Source organism: Pleurodeles waltl, chromosome 7 (assembly GCF_031143425.1).
Source record: "Pleurodeles waltl isolate 20211129_DDA chromosome 7, aPleWal1.hap1.20221129, whole genome shotgun sequence".
Classification (NCBI taxonomy): domain Eukaryota; kingdom Metazoa; phylum Chordata; class Amphibia; order Caudata; family Salamandridae; genus Pleurodeles; species Pleurodeles waltl.
This window is the reverse complement of record NC_090446.1, coordinates 406,572,200-406,589,236: the sequence shown is the minus strand read 5'-3', so window position 1 is coordinate 406,589,236 and position 17,037 is coordinate 406,572,200. Positions and strand designations below refer to the sequence as shown.

At 42.2% G+C, this 17,037-nt stretch overlaps 1 protein-coding gene across 3 annotated transcripts in view; it reads left to right on the top strand.

The window, feature by feature from the left end:
- NDRG3 (NDRG family member 3) overlaps positions 1 to 17,037 on the top strand; it is an 836,729-nt gene that overhangs the window by 77,166 nt on the left and 742,526 nt on the right. For all 3 annotated transcript variants that reach the window (XM_069243888.1, XM_069243886.1, XM_069243887.1), the window contains one exon: positions 10,149 to 10,269. In XM_069243888.1, the coding sequence (XP_069099989.1) occupies positions 10,149 to 10,269 (121 nt within the window). The remainder of the gene's footprint in view (positions 1 to 10,148; positions 10,270 to 17,037) is intronic.

The following is a 17,037-nucleotide window of genomic DNA, read 5'->3' as shown; positions in this document are numbered from 1 at the left end:
CCAAAGTAGCTGAAAAATATGTTACAGGGCGATTTGCATCTCCGTGGACCTGTGTTAAAACAGACAAAGAACAAGCATCACGTTCATGACAAAACAACAGAAAAGGTTTTTCGTAATCAGGCATCCCTAATACTGGGGCCCTGCACATGCATTCTTTCAGCTCAAGGAATGACTCAAGTTCTTCTTTTGTCAAAGTGATCGTATATGGCTCATCTTTGACATCTTTTCCTGTCAGTTTTATTAAGGGTTTTGCAATGATTGAGAAATTGGGTATCCATTGGCGGCAATAACCCACCATTCCCAAAAACATCCTCACATCTCTTTTTGTTGTTGGGGGATTCATTTGTATGACAGCTGTTATTCTCTCCTTTGATATTCTTCGGGATCCCTTCTCAATTAGATGCCCCAAATATTTTACTTCTTTCTGACCGTACTGCAGCTTCTTAGGTGACACCTTATGCCCGTTTTTTCCCAAATGGTTCAATAATGCAATGGTATCATATTTGCAACTGTCTCTGGTTTTGGGTGCAATCAACAAGTCATCAATGTACTGCACAAGGGTTGAATTAAAAGGTAGTACAAGAGGTTCCAAATCCTTCTTTAAGATCTGATTAAAGATAGATGGCGATTCAGAAAACCCTTGAGGGATTCTGCACCAACTGTACACCTTATCTAGGAATTTGAAACTGAACAAAAATTGGCTTTCCTCATGCAATGGTATTGAAAAAAATGCTTGTGATAGGTCTACTACGGTAAACCATTCAGCATCGCAAGGAACTTGGAACATTATTAGCGCTGGGTGAGGAACCACAGGGCAGCATTTTATCACAATTTCATTTATTTTTCTCAAATCCTGCACGATCCGAATCTTCCCACAGGGCTTTTTCAAACCCATAATAGGTGAGTTACATGGACTGCTTAAAACTTCTTTCAAAACTCCTTGCCTGAGAAAATCTGCAATAATCTGTCACTTCAATGAGTACGTCTTGAGTCATGTGATATTGTGGTACTTGTGGGAATTCTGCATTTGGTTTTATCTGCACCTTAACTGGTTTGACTCCTTTAATCCAACCTCTTTTCCTGTCAAATCCCACACTCTCTCTGTTACGGACCCTTGTAGGTCAGCAGGTAAGTCGATTAGTGTGAACACTGGGAATAAGGTAATTAGAGGGTAATCTTCGCTCGTCTCCCCTCCTCCTATGTGCTGGTCCTCATCACCTTCATCATCACTGTTTGTCTAATCTTCTATTCCATCGTTGGAACAGGTAATTGAACATTTAGTTTTGCATAGTAAGTCCCTTCCCAGCAGGGATACTGGACTTGAGTCGCATACGACAAACCTATGCAGGCCTTGGAAATTTCCAATCTCAACCTGTACTGGATCGGTAATTGAATTTGTCAAATACTGATTAGCCACACCAACCACTCGTATTGTGCGTCCTGATAAAGGTAACCTTGGTACTTCCACACTGCGGACTGTAGAGCGTGTAGCTCCAGTGTCAACCAATAATGAAACCTTATAGCCCATTACTTTTCCTTCTACATATGGGCCTCTCTGATCAACTTCTAATGAGGCTGCAAGCCTACACTCTTCACTGTCTGAACTGTCATCTGACCATTCGTCATTCGTCTCATTTTCACCTCGCAATGGGAATTGTTGCACAGTGTTGTTTTGACTCGACACCTGACCTGTGACCTGCTGAGGAAGCATCACCTGTTGCTGACCCATCGGGCTAGAGGTAACTGCATTTGCTGTCTAGGCACCATAGGAATCTGCTGTTGCATTGGTTGTACTGACACAGTTTGGAACCGTGGCATCTGCATTTGCTGCCTGGGTTGTACCCCTGACATTTGCGTCAAATTATTTTGATAATTCTGATTTTGTTGTCTCATTCTTGGACCTCGTGGATTCTGTTGTGCCCCAACACTCATGCTCTGCTGAACTGTACCATCATGCACCATATTTGGACAATCCCGCTTCCAATGTCCCATGCCCCCGCACGCGTGACATGGTGACATCCTCTTCACTACCTGCCCATCATTTTGAATGGCAGTATTATTCATGTCTAAATTACGACTCACAAAGCCTCGACCTCTACCTCTCGGCTGTACCTGAAATCCACCGTTCATTTGCGGTGTCTGATGCATCATTTGCTGAACACCATTTCCCTGAATTCCAGCCTGTGCAGCTCTTATCTGCATCACCATCACCTTTTCTTTCAGCTTTTTCTGTTTTAACTCAATTTCATCAGTACAGTATTTCGCATACTGCAACACCTCGTCAATCGGTTTAGCTTGCCAACAAATCAAATGGTTCTTAATCATCTGACCAACCTCTGGTCTCAGCCCTTCAACAAATCTGAACACAAGATGATTCATGTCCTTTGGCTCGATCGTTTCAGTACCACTGTAATGTTTAAATGCTTTTAACAATCTCTCATAATAGGCATGTATTGACTCCTTAACCTCTTGCGAAGTCCGGTCGATTTTCTGCCAATCGGTCACCTTCGGTGACACCTTTTGTTTTAAAAACTCAATCACTTTATGATAATATTTCATCACCTCTTCAGAAGGTGCTCCCGTCGCTTTATCCCTTGCCGGTTCCTTTGTGGGCCAATCCACCCCTCTTTTACACTCAAGCCACAAATCTGGTGGGACAATAATCTCAAATAAAGTATTCAAGTCCTCCCAAAGACATTTTGCAAGCTTCACAAATCTATCTGTCTGCTGATACCACTCGATCGTTTTTTCTCTCAACCTCGGGTAATCGTTTGTAAAGGACAAAATATCTCCCCTGGACCATGGCACATGGACTAAAACACCACCAGCTGTTTCTCTCATGGGCAGGATTTTTACTGAATCCAGATTGGGTGCGGTCGCTGTTTCGATAGACCCTGGGCTATCCCTCTTTCCTTTGTCTTTTTTCTTTGCCCATCTGTTTTCCCATTTCTCTAAAGCTCCCCAGATTTGCGCACTCTGCAGCAATTCTTTCAGGTGTGTCTTCATACCTGCGGATCTCATGTGTTCAAAATCTTTTGTGTCGAAGTCTAATCTGTAGCTTCGTTTCAAATGTTTCGTTTTCCCAATATCGATATTATTTTTATCTGCCAGATTCGTTAATCTCTGGTGTATTTTTCCCACTTCTTTGGTAATCTTAGGGCATAAGTATCTCAGTTCTGCCTCAGTGTAAGATTCTAACCTATTCACCCCCATTGTTCCTTCTACCAACTCAGCAGCTTCTGCACCTAGCCGTACCAGATTCAGGTATTCATCTGGTTTTTCTTTTTCAGGATTTGCTTCGGTTACTGTAGTTGCTGTAGCCTTTTGTGATGTACAAGTTTTCTCCAACCACTCATTTAACTGTTGTACTGTAAAACCCTGCAGTGAAATGTTCCCTGTATGTATCATTGGAGTATATGAGGTATTTGTACTCATGGTTTGAGGAGTCAAGACTCCCAAACCTGCTTGCCGCATTGCCTCAAGAGGTGCCCCTATTGGACTGAGGTCCATTAAGGGTCTTGATCGCTCAGAAACCTGACTTCCCTGGGCCATTATTTGTGGAGTTCTAATAGATCCTCCTCTTATGGCTTCATGGGTCATGATTCCCTGTTCACATGTCCTTGTTCTCTCTTGGGCATATAACGGTACTGGGGGACCAACAGTGATAGGTAGTGATATTGCGGCAGGTGTCTGACCTGATCCCAGGCTTCTAGGAGCTTCAACACCATAGGTCTGCTCTAATAATCCCGGTGCAGGTTCTTTCAAAGGACCCGCTACTGGGTTATACCCCGGTATCCGTTGTGGTGGTTGTGACACTAACTGTGGGGTTGACTCAATGTGAACCAGTCTTGGTTTTATATATCTGGTCTGGCGGCACCACCAAGTTCGTAGTAGTCTCGAGTACTGGAACATCGGGATAAATTCTTTTTATCTGTGGTGGAGGTTGTAACTGTATCAGCACGTCTGGTGCAGTAGGTACACTGTCACCATTCTGTATCGAAGCTGTATTGCTAGTCTGTACCGTATCAGTAACTCCCTTCTCCTGTGTCTGGTTCCCAGGATCCAAGCTAGTGCTCGGAACATTTTCACTCACCGCATAAGGTGGTGGTCGGTCATGTAGTAACCTATCCATAAACTCCTCATCCTCTGAATCATCCTCTTCTTCCCAGGTCCTTTTTTGTTCTTTAACTTTGTCTGAGCCTTTGTTAGTTTTGCAAGAAGCTTTCTTTCCCTGAGTCTCTTCTCCCTGTGTTATCGCTGGAAACAGCTTTAACCCATCTACGATTCCCCGTCTCCACATCTTATTCTCGTTATCCCATCTTGCTTCTGCATACGATTTCTCTGCTCTTGTCAATCTCCTGTGAAACCTTTCCTGCCTATGTTTAAGAGCCATCAGATCCCAGATCGCTAGAGCCTCGTATTGTGCCGGTCTCGGAGGTGGTTTCTGTGTACTTAACATCCACCTCAAGTTTTCTAATACCTTTTGATTGAACGTCCCATGTTCCGGAAACGCTAGACACCCTTCTTTTTCTGTCAACTTGCGCCATTGTTTTAACCACAAACAAGGTGCAACACCCTTTTCCTCCATAACTGTATAAGCTGGAGTACCCTCGGGCGGTGTAGGTTCCCCATCTGTTGCAACGATGTACACATCTCCCCTCAAAGCGCTTTTGAATGACTTAACAAAATTCATTTTATTTTATACTTAATCAGAAACGGCTTAGTTCCCAGGACACTCTTCACCTGCCCTTTGCTCACCCTATTGCCTCTCACGGACGGCAGCCAATCCGTGCGCGACCCTTCTCAACATCTGACCTATCCCAGCGCGGCACCTCTGACATCACACTCATACACACTGCAGCTGACAAAGTCTTGCGGCTTGTCCACACCTCACTAACTTCTTACAACTCATACAAACTAATGCGATTTATTGCAAACACCTTAAATGACAATACAAATCTGCCAATTTACTACAGGAAGGGTAACGCATTCGCTTCAGAACTTTAGAGATTTCACTTGAAGCCTCGGCCGCTACTCTCTCCTTCTCAGTTCCCTCATACGCAAGCAGAATTCGACCCGCAAATCCTACTCTCGACTTGTCAATGACTCCTTCTAGTGCACTTTAGAACTTGTCAAATCTCCATCGAAGGTGTCACACATACTTTGTGACTCAAACTTGACTTGTCTATCACGCCCGATTGACCTATTAAATTGCACAGATTACAACATAAACCATATTTTTCATCCTACTCCGGAGTCTTAGACCTCAACAGGCCTGTACCTTTACCAACCACGTGGATAATTTTGAATAATAAGCGCTGCATTCACATGAAGTACGCCGACTTCCCTACTCTCATACTATGGAGTACGCCCACTCCTACTAAACGACACTTATTTTGGCCTAAATACACACAAATCTTCACAATCTTCTGCAAGATGCATAAGCTTTGAGCAAGCGCAAGGACCCTAACCACACATACTATGGCGCCGAGAACACACCCAACTCATCTTAGGCAGGCTCCGAGATCCCAGGAAAGCCCATGGTGTACCTAGCCACTCATTTCTTTGCCAAATTTCATCATATATAAAAACAAATTAACCACAAAAAACTCCGTCCTAGGGCCCCCAAGGGCCAAACCCGAACTCTGCTACCAAAACTGCTAACGCGTCCGTCTATGTCAATTTATACACATCAGGACTCGTTTTAGGTCGATGAACCTTTTGACCCAGTGGTGAGTCTCCATAGGACGAGATTACCAAACATCAATTATGTTTCACAATAACCATTAATGAATCTTCGGCGCACTTAGACTCAAATAACCACACCTTGAAGAAAGATTTGTGAATTTATTCCCTATTGATTACAATCTAATAGTAAGCGTATTCATCTCAAACCAAGAAGCATAAAAGCATAATCAGAAAGTGGCAATTACGATGAACTTTTGACAATGCAATGATCAGAATTATAGGATAGATACGTTAGAAGAGAATAGACCATAGTGCATGATAAACAGAATATCAGTTCAGCATAGCTACATGTCAGTCACGTCAGTTCCGTCCGTCAAATGAATACTTCATCTAACCTCCGATTAGCATTAGCATGTTGGGCTTCATGCAAAAACAATTTAGAACATCAATTTGGAAAACATCTAACTAAGATACCTAATTAAATATACAGCAGTTGGTACCTAGAAAGAAAAGCATATAGATTCTGTTAGCATTTATAATTACCCTCCTCGAGTTAAGTCAGCATACAAGATCAGTCTTCGTCTTCAGGACATCAGATGGTTCACCGTCAATCTATCTAAAATGGAATTAAGGGTCACTCTCCTCATATGGAGGAAAGTATAATAGGGCGGGTTATAGGCTATGGTAATTTTGTCTAAGTCTCAAATCACCAAATAGAGTGACAGAGTTTCTGGATGCAATTGATGCCATCCCTTCCTAACTGCTTTTCTTCTCTTGTGTCATGAGTTTTTATCCCTTTCTCATAATCCATTCCCCTAAAATTCTATTGGTTATTAACTACACCCCATCATTGGTAACCAATCAAATTATTCATTAAGTAATGCATTTGTTATTTCTTGATATTGAATTGTCTTTCAATTGGTCTTCTTAATCAGCATTTTTCGTAGGTGGTACGTCCGGGGTTACTTCACCATCTTGGCACACGTCTCGGGTCAGGAGTTCTTTTCCCCTCGTCTCATTGTCCTTGAGAGTGTCCATTACTGTTTCGAAACACATATCCTTTATACTAAAACTGCTAGCATGCGGATGGGAAGATTCCTCCATGTTTCAAGTTAATACAGAAAAGAACAATAGCTGGGTCATGGTTATTTGCGAGTCCACACACAGAAAAGCAGGAAAAATAAGCTTTAAATGAGAGTTACACGGCGATTTCGCAACTCATGCTAACTTAAGACATACACGTTTTAATGAATACAGTTTTGATTGTAATAATGCATATACCTTATTATTATTATTAGTCAACATTAGTGTTCATAAATGAGTAAATCTTCACGTTTATTAATGCATTTTAATTATTATTTATTAATATTGCTTTGCCAAGTGTAAGTATTTCACGTCTATAATATATGATATTTATACTACGCTCTCTCACCTTCATAGGTCATTTCATAGTTTTTTTATTTTTATATTTGTTGCTTGAGCAGATGCTTATGGGTCTGTTTTGTCTGTCACAGTAGATAAATATTATCTTAACTAACTGCAAGGACTTCACTATTGAAATTTTGATGAGAAGATATAAAAGTATAAAAATAAAAAAAAAGTTGTAAAAAATGCACAAATTACCTCTAAATACTGCAGCACCTGAAAGTCTGACTTTATACAATACAACTTTAAATCACAATATATTATCTCACTTGTACATATATTCCCTTTCTATGTAATCATGTATCTATAAATGTATTTTACTCCTACTGTAAAAGAGAAAAATAAATCACTCTCTCCAATGCACTTCTCTCTCTAAATCTATCCTCTAGCTCACTCTAACTCATCCCAAACCTCATTCTACTATTATGATCTATGAAATAACCCTCGCTAGACCTTCCCTCCTCTATCCCTCCTGGCTCTCCCCAAACCTCAGTTTACTACTACAATCTCCTAAACAACCCTACTAAATTCTTACTTCATGCAGCTGTCCTTTTACTCATCCCAACCTCAGTTTACTATTATGATCTCCCAAGTAACACTTTCTAGGTGCTTCCCTGGTCCATCTGTCCATTATTCTATTCAATCCAACCAACAGACTTACATGTCCACAACTCATATTTCCCTATACTAATCCACCACTAATACTTTTGGGTTCCGGAGTAGCATGCTACTCACCAAAAAGTGCTTCAATGCCACGTCAGGGGTAGTAAGCACTATATAAACTACATTACAAAAGTGTGGGCGGGGGGGGGTTATTTTTTTATTTTATTTTTTCTAAGTAGTGCAGTACTTTCTAGGTAGTACTGCAGTACCATTAACGTATTTGTTTTAAATATAAATAGTGTAGTGGCATACAGTGAAGTGGCATACAGTGTTGTGGTGTGTATTAGAATAGTGTACAATTTCATGGAGTAGAGTGGAATAATATGCAGTGTCATGGCATACAGTGGAGTGGCTTAGAGTGTAAGTGTGGAATGGCATTCAGTGGGGTGGAGTGGGATAGAGAGGTATAGTGTACAGTGGGATGGCTTAGAGAAGAGAGGGGTAGAACGAATGGCAAAGTGTAATCACAAAGTGGAGTACCGTATAGTGGTATGGAGTCAAGTATAGTGAAATAGCATTGAGTGGAGTTGCCTACAATATAGTCTAATCGTGTAGAGTGATAAGTGGAGTAGAAGCGAATGGTGTAGAGTGGAAAAGTGTGGAGTGGTGGCTAGGGAGTTGACAACACTGTTTAGAGGTGTTCATTTTATAGTAATTTGCAGGTGGTGTGTAAATTATAAATAACAATTAGAACAATATCTTTAGGATTTGTTTGTGTAGTTTGGTTTGTATAGAAAATACAATTTTCTTAACTATAAGTTTTAACATTTATCTTTTAGTATTTTGGGGTGTTGTATTCACATGTTAAAACATAAATTTGGTTTATTGGACTTCATTGTGGAAAAACAAATCTGCTTTGGATGACTTCTCAAAGTGAATTTGGAGAAAAGTGGTGGGTGATCTCTGTGGATAATACCCATCAGTGATGGTAAAGAATGTAAAAAAAAATGTTGGCTTTGTGGACTGTTATTAAAGAACAAAGTAATTAGCTACTCCTTTACATGCAAAAGAGTTCCTCCGCAATTAAACTTGTAAGGGAAAATTCAAAAATGTTATGTGAAGATTACAAAGGTGACTTCTGTTACAAAGTGGCCTTTTCTAATAAGTAATGTCATAAGAACGATGGCCGGATGTAGTAATTCCTTTTATGTCTACAAATAGGCCGATCTGCAGAACTGATCCGTTTGCAACCACAAATCATGTAGGTATGTGTGAAACTCAAAGTGCGAATCAGTAACACTTCACTTTAATCACAATTTGGGATGTGACTACATACCCAATTGTTATTAGGAAGGCGTGTTTATTAGGAAGGCGTGTGTTTAGGACGTCCCTTCTAAATAACAATTCCACTAGTATATTCTAATGTTTTGTGACTGACTCCCACTCACAAAACAATGTTTTTTATTGACTAAGTTACTCTTAAACAATGTTAGTTTCACTTTCCATTTTTGTTGGGATGTGTTAAATTAAAAAAAAAAAACACACACACACAATTTTTCTTTAACGAAAATAGGTTGCATGATTAAGATAAAAAAAAATAACCGCAATCTTAGACAGGTATGGTCTTCTGACCTCAGCATCCACGTGATGGCTGTCATTCCTAATGGGTTGCAAATTGTGACCTTCCTCATTAATATTCATGAGGTAGATTTGCACTACAAATTGCTAATTTAAAAATCTATCAAACATTAAAGTTACCGAATAGCAATTCGGAACAAAACACTATTTTCAATGTGCTTTTTTGAACTTTCATACATTTAGCCCTTTGTATTAATATGCTAGGTGAATAGGTTATTCTTAATCGAACTTAATCTCTTTACTTTACATCCGTTGATAGGCCGTTTTTAATACAACTTTCGCCTTTGGTCAATACGTGCTTCACCACATTTAATTGTTTTGCCTTTGGCGCCATGATTTTGGAGGAACTATTGTGTGTTCAGAGTATACATTATTCCCACTATATACCAAATCCTCTATTCTGACTGGCAAGGTACATGGTAGTCATATTATATATAATCTGAACTTGTATGTTATCAGTGCTCTTACTCGACTCATACTGGGGAACTTTACGCAGCAAGAAAGTGATTTACAAGTTTCTTATACTCCCTACTTGGCAAAACCCACCTACCTTCTTTGCTTTCTATTTTAAATGTAGTAATATGTGATATGGTTGACCTGAGGGACCTTAAGTGGAAACTGGCAGGTATTGAGTGAAAGTGACTGCGTACAAGGTGTGGGGAACAAATGCTTACGTTCCCGAGATACTTTGGTAAAGCATCAGACATTGGATATGTGAAATATGCAAATAGAATTGCTTGAATACGACAACAGGAGTGTATACCTATAGTAACATTAACTTTTTCCATTCTTAGACAAATCTTGCTTCAACACCTTTTTTAACTTTGAAGACATGCAGGAGATTACCCAGCACTTCTCTGTTTGCCACATTGATGCTCCTGGTCAGCAGGAAGGGGCACCCCCATTTCCAACAGGGTGAGTTACTCTTGTTTGTTCCTGTAGTTTTGTTTCATTGACATTACTGGCACGGTTTATATTTCAGTTCCATAAAAGCGAGTATACTATCTAGCCATTTGTAAGTTTGTCCATGTATTTGATTAGATTTTCTGATGTTTACTACAGCTTTTATCATTGGAGCTTTGCCTCGCTCTAACTATCATGTGCTTCTTGCACAATACAGAGAAATTGCGGATTAAGAAATAAAATATCTGAGAGTATATGCTCTTCTTACGGGTTAAAGGTGGGAACCCAGGGAGAACATTTGGCACGTTAATGAGGCTCACTGGGGCAATGGGAGTTGCGACTAACAGAGAAAAAACAATGGCACTTGAAAGTAAGACTGTAGCTGTAAATCCCCACTTAATCATTCCTTGATGACCTCTGGAGTAGCGCGCTGCCTGCGAGGGGAGAAAGCTGCCTCTGCGGCTTCCTGCCCTGGCCCATCCCAGGGGCTTCACGGGGGGTCCAGCTGCCTATATCCTGCATCTTCGACGTCAGGTCTGGAGCCCGCCCTGGCCTGCCTTGTGGGGGAGAGGGGGTGCCGTGGTTTGTGCAGAACTGCAGAAGAGCGAAGTGGTTGGGGTGGGGCGGGGGCAGGCTGCCGTGCGACTTTCAAGCCTGGCCTGAGCTGATCCCATACTGGAGTATTGGATCCCGAATTGGAGTACTGGAGCCCATATTGGAGCTGGCGAGTTGATGAGCTGGAGTGGAGCTCTGGGGTGAGCTGACCTGTTGACCGTTCTGCTTGCCGCTTCCGTTCCCCCTCCCACCCTTAGGGCTGAGCTGCATTGATCCAGCAGGAGGAGACTGATCTTCAACTGCGCTATCCCCCTACGCTGTTCTCTACTCACCGGTACTCCGGAGCGTGTTTTGCCTCACCACCACCCGACCTTATGGATTTCGGCAGCAGTGAGAAGCCAGACACTGCTCCCGGCGGTGCAGTTTAGGACAACGTAGGTGACCCTCTTGTCTAGAGAGGGCTGGGGGAGCCACGTGTGACCCGCAGCTAGTGCCGGAAAGAAGGTGGGAAGGGGCAGCAGAAACACTTTGTAAAGTTTGCCCCTCAGACAGAAGCTGAGGAATCTGGGCTACGACTGCGGCGAACAGACAGCTTTCCAGGCTGAGTCAGCTGTGCACTGCGAATGCTGCAGAGCGGTTCTGGCCATCATATCGCGCACCAAGGAAGAGGGAGCCGTAGCGCCCGCTGCTGCCTCACAACCCTCTAGACTCCGGGCTCCCCTCTGTCTTCTATGTCTTGCAAGGTCTGTCTCCACCCTCTCTTTCTGTAAAGCTGCTCTGTCCATCCCTGATCCTGACCCTGGACACTCTGCTGTCAGCTCTGTGCTGTGGGACCTTGTTCGGAGGTCGATCTTCATAGCTCGGAAAGCCAGGGTATCTCTTGGATCCTTAAGCGCTAGCATTCGATCAACTGATCCCAGGCATGCCGAATTCTGTGCTGGCTGGTGACTGCAGAAGATTCCACTGGCACCCAGAAGCAACCGTGAACCCATCCCTTGGAACAGAACCCAACTCTGTCATCAATGCAGATCAGGCTCTCACTGCGGAGTCACGGGGCTCTGTGTATGTAACAATGTCGCTGTCAGACCTAAGTAAAATTACTGGCAAACATGCGCCGCTGCAGGAAAAGCTCATCGGGTCACGCCGCTGTTGCCTGGGGTGGGACTACGTCCCCCAGGCTGCCTTTCAACCAGCCACTGCCTCCTGACTTGCACTACTAAAGCGGCATCGCTCAGAGTATTAGAATTTGATTCATCCTACTTCCATTTATTTTCCCCCGGCGCCAATTAAGAAATGGGGAAATGTAAAGCAGTGGATGCCCTTGAACACAAGAATCATTAAAAAAACTTATCACCTACAAAATGCAACAACCTCGCCATAAAAAAATTCCAGATGTTTAAAAAAGGTCGCAGGTGCCCAAACCTTCCAGGCAGCTTGACCAAAAGGTAGCGTCTCAAGTTTTAAAATCTGATCCATCCCCTGTGCAGACTAGTAACCAGTGCAGTGGTTTGGATGCATTGCTGTGTGCCTCAGGTGGCCCTTCTGCAGGAGAAGAGGCCCATCGCCTTCCCTTAAGCCCTGAGACCCTCGTGATCCCAAATATTTTGTGCTCCAATCGGTACGGGCCTCCAGTGGAAAATGAGGGACCCTGTGACACTGCTACTTGCATGCACCGGAATATGGGCTGATGACTATGCTGTGGCTAACAGATCTGTGGGCATGGGAAGGCTGCTGCCACTGTGTAGCAATTTTGATTTGGCGTCTGTTCACCAGAAACTGGATGAAGTTAAGAGCTTGGTGCTGATGTTGTTCAACAAATTAACGGGGGAATCTGGTCAGCTACGTGGGTATAGCTGCCCTAGGCCAAGTACGGGTGGGATCTTGCCTGTTTCAGGGGGAATGCCCATTGCCACTATGTCCGAACCTAGGTCAGAGACAGGCAATCTTCATTTATGGTCTGTCATTACCCCCCCCCCCCCCCCAGTCTTCCTGGATGATTGTCCATCCTATTGTGTGGCGGCCCAACCAGCAGATGGGGGCATTGGTCTGGCTAAGGGGAGGGGGGATCTATTGATACTATTAAACAAGAAATTGAGGTGCAAACATTCAGCACTAAAAATAGATCTCCCTGATATACTGGGTGTCCAGCTTGAATTCAGTTGAGGTCTTATGGTAATAGTAATCAATGTATAGAGTCTCAGACTTAGGCTCAACTAATCAAATTCACCGATACCTTAAATTTCTCCACTAAGCTTGTGGTTGCAGGGGTTATGAGTTGTACATTTGAACCCTCTCCTTTAAACAGTGATCTAGCAGCTGAAGAGGATGAACATTGGGGCATTCCACAACTGACAAGTGAACACCCGCTCCCATGTTGCCCTCCAGTTGACATAATTGTTTCAAGTGGGGCTTCAGGCTTGTAACGGTCGCACGCGCTCCGATCCAAGCATTCCCCCCTCACCTTTAAGCGAGGCCAATCTACTAGTGTTATTGGCTATATATCCTAGTGGATGTTAGGATGTGGCCGATATCAAAAGATATGAAGGTTGATTATCACCACAATAGTGATCATAATCCCTTGTTCCTTACTTTATGCATTGGTGAATTTAGGAGGTTTCAGAATACTCACCATGATATGGTCCCAGAGCCACTTGTGGCCAATAATTATAAACGTGTTAGCTGGCCAAAAGTGATGACCAATCCGTACTTGATCAAGGAGATCCATAAATTGTTTTTCAATGCCATGGCTAATTACGAAGAGCATGAGGTCAGAAATATCCCAATTCTCAGCATCCACAAGATGCTGGTACAAGAATTACAGAATGTCTTCTATAAGAAGACTACCACCAAGCAAACTGCTGTCACATATAAAACAAGGATGTGGTTTAATGAGGATTGCTCTATGGCTAAATTAGCATTAAAGTCAGCTATTGTGTGTCGTTCTCAGGGGGTGATTGGAACAGCCAGTCTAGCATATAATAGGGCTATAGTACAAGCAAAGAAAAGCTGGGAAGATTCAATCTGGCAGAATCTGCTTGATGCAATGATAATGTGTCTTTTTGGAAGTTACTTTCCAATAGACAGAGGGTAAGAGTACAATTCGTACTCATTTTCAACCAGAGAGCTGGGTGGACCACTTCACTACTCTTTATGCTCCGTTCTGCAATTCTTCAACCCACGATTCCTTCCCCCGGCAGCTAGCTAAAACTAATTTATTGTCAGACGACCTAGTAATGGACATTTGTAACTCCGATGATCGCAATGTCTTCACCTTGGGGAAAACTATTGCTGCAATCTCCAGTACTTAGAAAGGGACCAAAATAATATCTGTTTATAAGAAGGGTGAAGTGAGTTCCCCTGCGAACTACAGACCCATCAGCCTTATTGATAATGTCCAAAAAGTATTTGCAAACAACTTTTGGATAGGTTGTTGGATTGGGCTGATGCTCATCAAGTGATCTCGCTGCTTAAGGCCGGTTTCCGCTCCAAAACTAGTACAGTGGATCAAGCTTTTAGGTTGGCACTCCTCTATTGGAAATATGTAACGCTTGCTAAACAAACGTTATACATTATTTTTGTGTATCTTAGGTCTGCTTTTGATATGGTACCTAGAGAGAAACTGGGGGTGTTTTACACAAAATAGGTACTCCAGGGAACATAATTCATCTTACAGCGACTACACAAGGGTACATATGCTCAGGTAAGATGACTTAATCGGGGAATTAACAGACTAAATTGCTATCGAGCGGGGGGTTTGCCAAGGCTGTGTCCAGGCACCAACACTATTTACTTTATCTATAAATGAGGTGGTTCAAGCTGTGTCTCACTGCCAGAACAATGCTCCTTCCCTAAATGCTGAAAGTCCCTATACAACTCTTTGCAGATGACTCCCTCCTCATCTCTAAGACTCCAATGGGGCCCAAGATTCTGGTTAATAAGTTTACAGCATTCTGTGAAAACCGTGGGTTGGAACTGAATGTCAGCAAAACCAAACTAATGTTTAGCCCATGACCAGCCACGAGATGCAGTATTAACATAGCTGGTGTTTCTTTGGATAAAGTCAGCTCGATAGACTATCTGGGTGTCAGGATTTCCAATAATTTTAAATTGGGAAGATCAGATCAGTAAAAAGTCTCTCCTCCAACACAGATCAGGTGCCATTTTACACTTAAATAAAAGTACTGCCATGAAAGCCGTTTCTCCGCTATTAAGATCTATATGTGGGGATTCTGCTAAGCTCCCAAATTGTCTGTGAGTGAAAATAGCTTTGCCAGAACATTATTTGCGTACCCAGGCAGCACTCCTTTGATTCCTATCTTTCTGGATCTTGGCTTTAATCGCATCTCAGTTTGGTCAGCATTAAAACAGCTACTTTTTTGGGTAAGGATTTGGACCACCCCAGAGCTTACTGTTTATAGGGACTAACTTCTTGACCTTTTAAAAAGACCTAATGTAGCTTCTATCTCATGGTTTAGGCATGTGTCAAACTGGTTCTGCACTTTGGGTCTTGGGTGTTACTGGGATAACCCACAGGACTTCGGGAAGGCCCAGAAACAAACATTGAAAATAACCTACTGGTCGCACGTTATGAATAACTATCTCCTTGGCACATCCCATGGGTGGTTGACTAACCAATTCCTCAACTTTAAATGGTACCCCCAGTATGAACCTTTTTTAGATCTTATCCCCGATCCCCAAGGAAAGAGCCTGTATGCCCGTTTTCGCTATGGGTGTTTACCGTTAATGTCTTTTACTAGTAGTTGGAGGGCATTGTCAGTCCCCAACCTATGTCCAGGCTGTAACGATGTCCCAGAATCGGTTGAACACTTTCTGTACTTTTGCACAGCATATGCTTTTCCACGAGGCAAGTGGATCCTCCCAGTGTGTTAGAATTTGGGCATTATACAATGTTGCCCTTAGGATTTTAAAGAGCGACACTTCTATTGTACTGATACATGCGTTAGCAAGTTCCTTGTGGCTGCATGGCATATTCGCACTCCCCTTTTACAACATCAGTGATATGTATGTTATAGGGCAAGGACTGAGATTTAATCAGTTTGTATTCTTAATATTGTATGATTTTTTTTAATTGTTCCAATTTATCTTTTTAATCCAACTTTGTATTTTTATGGAGCATTGTGGTTATTTGCGTTGATGGTTTTTTTATGACCGAATAAAGCTTGTGTTTAAAGACATTCCTTGAGTTCAGGTACGTTTGCTTAATTATTGAAATCAGGGAACCCTGCTGATTCATTATTGGAACCTGAGGGCCCCTGCAAAAGGAATTAGTGATTTGAACTGCAAAACAAAACTCAAAAATACAGAAACATTCTTCAAACAAATAAATTAATACATATTCTGCTTAATTCACCAACCAACATAAAACATCTATTTTAATGAGAAGGTTTGAGCTTTTCTGAATTCAATTAGGGCCACTCATCAGCTATACTATTCTTTTCCAATGCTACCTACATAGTAATATGAGGATGCCACCATAATTTATAACCTTTAGTTTAAAATTCCTACACTTTAGCAAAAAGTTTAAACATGTTGAATAGTACATTTTGCATTCATATAATATATTGGGATTCCGCTTTCAATGTTTTGAAGGGGTTCTCCGATAAACTGTAGCTCATTTGATGTTACTCTTTTCATGAACAATAACATTACCATTATTTTAAATCAAGCCGTTTTCAAGAAGTGCTACTCTTTAATGTTCATGTTATTTGGGGTGAATAATTTACAGTCTGTGTGTCGCTGGTATTCCATGAAGTAGAAAGCAGGAAGGTTCACTGTTCAGTTCAGGCACATTGTTAGTTGTATCACTTGGCACCCCCTCACAATATCTCAAAGTGGAGCGAGAGAAAGATATTGCTTCAATAGTGCCTTTCTGCATGTTTCTCACTCGGCCCCTCCATTGACTATGGCAGACCACACCATGTGCATTCTCCATACTACACCACTTCACTTTACCTTCATCTAGTCCACTCTGTCCTTCAAATATACACCACACACATTCATTCTACGACACTCCACTGGACTTCCCTCCACTCTGCTACTCACTAAAGGACACAACATGTCACTCTATGCCCCTCCACACCACTTACCCCACTCAACTCCAATTGACCCTAGTCTACCCCACTCCGATCTACCTTAGTCTACCAAACTCCACACTCCACTCCAATCTACCCCACTTCACTGTAACTCAATCTATCACACTCCACT